The 7,280-nt window shown below is 48.1% G+C and overlaps 1 protein-coding gene across 3 annotated transcripts in view; it reads right to left on the bottom strand.

Moving 5' to 3' along the window:
• lama5 (laminin, alpha 5) overlaps positions 1–6,190 on the bottom strand; it is a 75,294-nt gene extending 69,104 nt beyond the window's left edge. For all 3 annotated transcript variants that reach the window (XR_003270857.2, XM_026154944.2, XM_026154945.2), the window contains exons 1-2: positions 5,714–6,190; positions 1,044–1,196 (exon numbers count right to left, since the gene is read on the bottom strand). Coding sequence is in view for 2 of the 3 variants with exons in the window: in XM_026154944.2 (XP_026010729.2) it covers positions 1,044–1,196; positions 5,714–5,980 (420 nt within the window). In the remaining variant the exon portion in view is untranslated. The remainder of the gene's footprint in view (positions 1–1,043; positions 1,197–5,713) is intronic.
• Positions 6,191–7,280: the final 1,090 nt, after the last annotated feature.

Here is a 7,280-nt window from a genome sequence, read left to right as displayed (position 1 = left end):
TGAAGTCCCTCCCCCTCCGCTCGCTCTCCCAGCAAACACCGCCGATCCGCGGCCAGAATCACCTCCCGACTAAACATAAAAGCTGCAGGTTTCAGTGGTTTGTTCGTACGTTTGTCATTAACAGACGTGTCACATGCAAAAACACGCTGAGACATAAAGACAACGAAGGAAGGAAAACCAGCACAAACAGGCTGCGCAGCACCCAAACATCAGAATCACACTTTTTATGTTTTTATGACCTTTTTCAGACATGAGTCGGTAAAATATTTAAACTGAACAGAAGCTGAAATGATGAAGTTCATTTGTTTACAGCTCTACAGGAGTGTGGATTTAATCACACTTTTAATCATCTTTGATGTGGACTTCAGCTTTGCTAATAACACTGAACACAACTACCCACAATTCACTTTGTTTGAATTAAAGCAGTGAGGCAGGAGCGACTTGAGACTGTCCTCAGTCTGAAGCCGTGTGGTAATAACACGAGTCTGAGTTGTGACCTTGTGTATGTCAGTCCCCTCCTTTCTTTTTGTTTGACCCTCCTTTTGTTGTCTTATGTTCAAATGTCTTTGTCTATAAAAACGGTAGCACGATGACGCTCCTCAGCTCATTTTAGAGCGCCATCCTCAGTTCACACTGAGCCAAGATGGCAGCGAAGTCACAAAACCTTCCTGTGTGAGGATGATTAATGTTTGCAGGTAGAAGGTGACTTCTACAAACCCTCCACATCGATATCGGGCGCCGCCGCCTCCCTCTGTCCTTCTCTTTCTGTCGTTCATTCAGATGATTTCAAATGATCGTCGAAGATGTTGAAACGGTACAGATCAAATATGTCATTCCTGCATCGCTCCAACAAGCTCAGACAGACTTTTAAAAACCACTTTGGAATAATCTCACAATCTGATCCATCCTAACCCCACACGCTACTCAAAATTCCCGCGGGAACTGAAACGTTGCAGCTCTCCTGAGGACAGAGGACAGAGCTCTGGAAACGTTCGGCACCACAGAAGAAGAAGGAGAGCAGCCGACACAGGGAGCAGACCTACCTGTCCGAGGTCCAGCGTGACGTTCACCTCGTTGAACTCAGTGCTGCGGGACAGCGGCGGGCTCTGCCACCATCGCTCCGTCCCGTCGATGGCGTTGGTGATGGGATGGGCGCGGTCGCTGTGGCCCTGGCTGCAGATGTCGCAGTACTGCCCCTGAGAAGAAACAGAAATCAATCATCCTGTTACACCAGCTGTTTGGGGAACATCTGCCCATGAAGCGTCTCAAAGCGCCTCTTCGGCTGATGACAAGACAGCAGCGTTCCTCATGGTGGGGTCACGGCTGCTCCAGAACAGCACCGTGACATAGAGCTGCCACAAACGATTATTCTGATAGTCGACTAATCAGATCATCATCCACTGGACGTAAAACTACAGCTTATTGCACCAGCAGCATCTGCTCTTATATAACTATCATTAGCTTACAGCTTTAAGTGTTTAAGGTGCTAACTAAAAATAAAGACAAGATGATAGTTTATTAAAGTTTAATGAAATTTGCAGATTGTTTCAGTGAAGTTTAATAAACTCCTTGCTATCTAAAATATAACAGGACACCGGAGTAAATTCTGGAGCATCTCACACTTCTGATAATCAGCTGTCTGCTTGACGTTTATTCAGCTGTGCAAAAACTTTAATCTCAGCCAAACCGATTTACTCAGGAACAAATAAAACACTAAAAAGCCAAACAATAACATTTTAAGTTATCTAAGTGACTTATATGTTTAACCTGAGTAGCGAAAGACAGCGGTGGGCTTGAAAACGATTTGCGGGGAGTCCGGTGTTCTCACGGCTCTAGTGACCTAGCCCCCGGCTAACTATCGAGCTAGTGGGTAACAGATGTCTCCGAAAACGTCGGAGCGCTTTTGAAAATATGTGGTGTCCTGATAAACTGAGCAGATATTTGAGGTTTACACAGCTACATTCTTACCTGAAAATATGTTAAACGTTTATTTTGTGACCCAGAAAGAATAATAAGAGTAATATTAAAACTAACTAGCTGCCGCCATTGTTGGAAACTGAGCTGGGCTGCGCTATGAATTCTGGGATAGGTTGGGCCTCGAAGTATACACCCGACCCATCCTTCAAATCTGGGGAAATAAAGACCGCATTTGTCAGAGTCTTCGAATTCGAATGGACCGTCTTCGTCGTGTCGCTGTAACGTAGTCGGCCTACAAATGCGGCCTCAGGAGGATGCGGTTCCTGAATTTGGACACAGCTACGATACCGGACACAGCTTCTTCTTCTTCTTCTTCTTCGGGGTTTAACGGCATCCTTGTACATGCAGTGCTGCCATCTTCTGTTTCAGTCCGTTATTACACTCTTAAATCCTGCTACTTATTCCTGCGGCTTTTGGGATCTTACAAAGCTTCAAACGAGGCGTCGACTATTAAATCAGTCGTTGATTCTGATAGTCGACTAATCGTGGCAGCCTTAGCCGTGATTCTGTTTTTCCTTTTCATTCATATTTCCTGTTTCTGGGAGGTTTTGCGCATTAACTCGTGTTCTAAACGCTTTGCCTGCTGGATTATTTTGGGCCTTTCCAGCACACCATTAGCCGGAGCAACGACCAAGCACGCATAATGTAAGGTTAATACAGCACGGTGGTGGGTTTAGGTGGGGGCCGGCTGCAGGTAGCTCCACAGTGCACACGCCCGCTGCAGACGTGACACCCACTTCGAGTCCCCGTTTCTGTCCTGGTGGTCCGCTCGGCCGTTTGGCCCAAAGTAAGCATTAGCATAAACTCAACAAGTGCCGACCTGAACAAAAACCCAGGTCAGGGGCCGTTATCACAGCAGGTCCCTGAGGTCAGAGGTCACGTCTCTGTGGCTCAAACCATCCCCCACTGTTTGATGAGCTGTTAGAGCTGAGCTGTGACACCAGAGCGCCGTTAGCTTTCGGTCAACAGCACGCTCTGCTGCAGGTCTCAGATCTGCTCACACGCCGGCCTCTGCCTCGTGGCTTTATTTGTCATTAGAAGCCAGAAAACCAGCAGCTGCTGATGCGACACAGAGAGCTGTGGATCAATCATGAAACTTCAGCTGAGCACAATGATGTGATCTGTTTTTTGCCAACACGCATTGTCTAACTGAAAACCTGCACGGAGTCACTCTCCTGCCGACCCTTTGGCCCAAAGTAAGGTTTAAGCATCTTTTCTTCCTGAACACTAAACTTCTCCCCTCACATGTCTCTGACTGAGCGCTGCTGTGTCTCCGTCTCTGCTCACTAGAGCGTGCTCGCCGCCTCGTACACCTCCTGCACATTTAATGAATAAAAACACTCCCACATCGTGCTGTCGGGACACATTGTGTGTGTGTGTGTGTGTGTGAGAGACAGTGGAGCGACCTGGCTTAGAGGCCCCGCCCTCTCAGGCCAGCAGCCCTCGACCACATTTTTGGGGAACGTTGTTCCTGCAGCAGTGTCCGAGGATCAGGACGAGCTGCATAAGTACTCAGTGTGGAGGAGGACAAACAGCAGCTGAATTCAGGCAGTAAACTGTAAAATGAGGTCTTCCTGTGCCCCCCGCCCCCCACGGAGGAATGTGCCTCAGGCTGCAGGTTTCTCTGCTCTGCTGCTTTCATTCTTTCTCCTCATCCTCCACCTTTATCTCCACCTCTGATCTCTGTGAACTTCAGTCTGAGCCTAACAGCCATCACTCCTGACTTCTGCAAACTCAACGTGAGCTGATTTTTATTTTTCCCCCCCAAACTCGATAATCTCGCGGTAAGATGGCGGGCGAGCCTGCTCTGATTGGACGACAAGGGTCAGTCACTGTGAGGAATGCAGGGACAGGTGGGAGAGAGAGGGCAGTGAGTGTGCAGGTTATCACCCGCAGAGCTGCTGTAATGGTTAACCTGCTGATGCTGTTCATGAGCCTTTGCACTGATGAAAAACACACACACACACACACACACACACACACACACACACCTCTCTGCTTCCTTAAATCAGAAGAAGGGCGAAGTAGAGCCAACGAAGCCGAGCGTGACATAACGAGCTGGCAGCAGCTTTGTGCACGCCGCCGACCTCCTCTGCTCTTCAGCGAGGAAGAAGAACCAGGTTACAGAGACACGTCCACAACTCAGCTACTTCATTTCTGTACTTCAGGTTTTATGGAAGTTTATTCTTTAGAAACATGAAAATCCAGGTTCTGCTTTTGTGTTTCCATGAGAACTTCACACGTCACACATCTGAAAATAAAACAACTGGAAATATGGACCATGAAGTCCTGGATGAATCACCTCAGTTCCTTAAAGTGCTTTCTACTGTAAGGTAAAGACCCTACAATGATGGAGGCAGACCCCAACCATCAGACAACCCCTTCTGAGGAGGGCCGAGTACAATAATCTCAGTTTGATCTGAATTAAGAAGCAGAAAGTTAGCGGCCATCCAGGTCTTTATGTCTTTAAGACATTCCTGCAGTTTAACTCATTGGTGTGTGTTATCTGGCTTCATGGACAGATAGAGCTGGGTGTCATCTGCATAGCAGTGTAAATTTTTGCTATGTCTTCTAATGATGCTGCCTAAGGGAAGCATGTATAATGTAAACAGAATTGGTCCTAGCACTGAACCCTGTGGAACTCCATAATTAACCTCAGTGTGTGAAGAGGACTCTCCATTTACATGCACAAACTGGAGTCTATTAGATAGATATGATACAAACCACTACAGTGCAGTACCTGTGTTGCATCTTCAAAAAATAAAAATACAATAACTGAGACTTACAATGAAGTATCGTTGCAACTGGTTTACTGAACCTGTTGCAACCAGACAAAGAAAAAAAGAACGAGAGCTCAGACAGCTGTATTCCATAAGACTTGATCAAGTCATGGCTGTGTTGTTAAAACATGTTTGTAGCGTAAATTTGTTCCACGGTTACTCAGGAACAGCCCAATCAGTGCACGTACAGAACATGAGTATCCATTTTCTTACTGCCCCCTACAGGACACACTCTTCTTCCACTTCCTCACAACATAAATGTAACACAGAACTAATACTGCCTCTCCTGGCGTTACCATTGTAACGACACACTCATTCTGTTTCTTTCAGATGAATAACAGGAACTTAGGGTGTAGGTATCTATGAATAACTATTATGCATACTCATATATTTATATAACCAACTAATTTCTTGATACCACAACCTGTAACACCTACAGCTGCTCTAATCGCTGTAATTCATGAACAAACTGCAGGATTTGATTATTTTCGCACTGCTAAACTTACAGAACCCGCTGGTGTGAGATTGATGTGTCAGTGTGAAAGGTCCTCAGTTTATTACTTATTATTACTCTATTTTTGTATTACAAGATAAACCAGCTAAAAGAAGGTTTTTGGCTTCAGTGTGGAGGGGCCGCAAAGGGGAGGAGCTAACTTGAGAGGATGGGTGAGGGGCTGCCACCAGACTCAGTTTTAGATAAAGAAGGATTATTTTAAACTGTGAGTCATGCAAAGCTCCGCTGACACAGACAAAGAGTAAACGTGAGCTCGGGTGAAGTCTGGGACTGCTGCTCACGCTTACACGGGACGGTTCTCCCCTCTTACACTCACTGATGCTTAGAAACTCAGTCATAAGCCGATACCTTATGATTACACATACGCACACACTGCGTGCTGCAACTACTCAGAGTGACGCCACGAGCACCTGCTTCAGATCTACACCTCACAGCGACTCACCTGGATGGTCTGGCTCGGGTCTCCGGACACCGGGCCCCCGACCAGCTTGCAGTACAGGTCCTGGACGCTCCTGCCGGTGTCGTCCTCCCCGCAGGTCGCCGTGGCGGTGATCTTCGTGCCCTCCGCCAGGTTAAAGTAGGGCGGGTGGAGGCTGTATCCGTTCACCCCGTTGGTGGGCAGCTCCTGGGCCGAGGCGAGGCGCCAGCAGCAGGTCACCAAAAGCAGCCACAGCAGCTCCGAGAGCCGCGCAGGACCGCTCACCATCATCCCACCTGCCCGACAAACTCCAGGAGCAAGCTTTGAGACGGGGTGGCGAAGTCTTAGAAAGTTACCGAGGCTGTGAGGGGGGGGGGGGGGTCAAAGCTTCTGCGGGACCGGAGCGCGTGAAGTGAAAAAGCCGCAGAGAGGAAGAGGAGGCGCTGAGTCCTGGAGCGGAGCGCACAGCTTTCTGTCCTCTCCGAGAGTCGCTCCAGCAGGAACACTCAGTCCTCCCCCTCCCTCCCTCTCTCTCTCCTCACCCTCCCCTACCCCCATCTCTGGCCCGGCCCCAGAGGAGGAGGAGGGCGCAGAGCTTCCTCGTAGGCCTGCGGCCAACTGAAGCTGATTTTAGTGGCTGAAGACTCGAATTTATGAGTTCTTGTTAGATAAACCATGTACCTGTTTGATGTCTGAGGTCTGGTTTTAGCAGCACGAATCAGAGTCCAGATCTGAGTGTACATGAAACATCTTTGATTAAAATACTGATTGTTGTGTAAAAACAGACACGTGATTTAGTAAGACTGAAAGGTGCAACCTCAACCAGAACACAGGAAACAGCTGATGGAGAATGACACCTGCGCAGGCCTCAGAGACGGAGCCTCAGAGACGGAGTACTTTAACCTGTGTAGTACTTTAACTTGCAGTAGTTTAATTTGAACTTGAAGAAAGTGTCTTTCCTCAGTGTGCTGCATCACGTGATCCAGGGAATTACCTGCCCAGGTAATAAAACTGTTGCTGAAATCTGTTTATGAGCGCCGATCAAACTCCATTCGCAGATTGAAAACGGAGCGAGCGGCCGTTCACTGGAGCCTAGTTAAAGGTCAAAGCTGCAGGCAGCTGTGCTTGTGGACCTCTGAAGCTTCTGTCGTGGCTGTGTCATTCTTCTTCTGTGGTTATAATCCGCCCTCCTTGCTCTCTGCCTCCTGGGAGCTGGGGCAGCGTCTCTCAGACATTTGGCTAGTCTGTGTTTGGCATCCACAGAGACCTGCAAATCAAACCTGGAGCTCCGCCTACGTGAGCGCTCTGTTAGTGCAGTGACCTCACAGCAGCCATATTATTGGTCACGTGATGTCATTAAAAATGCTCCAAAAGGCTCCAACAGCACAAAAACGGTCCACAGGTCCAGCTTAGCCTAGCAGCTACAGCCATCTGTGTCACCATCCACCTGTCAGTCACAGAGGCCACGCCCTAAAATTACAAACCTTAAACCAGGCGTGTTACACAAACACCCTCCCCGTACAGGTGTGACTATGGAGGAAATGATCCACAGAGACCCAACAGTTTGTGTATCAGGCTGTAAAGTTTTAAC

This window comes from Astatotilapia calliptera, chromosome 20 (assembly GCF_964374335.1).
Source record: "Astatotilapia calliptera chromosome 20, fAstCal68.1, whole genome shotgun sequence".
NCBI lineage: Eukaryota > Metazoa > Chordata > Actinopteri > Cichliformes > Cichlidae > Astatotilapia > Astatotilapia calliptera.
This window is presented reverse-complemented; position numbering and strand designations above follow the sequence as displayed.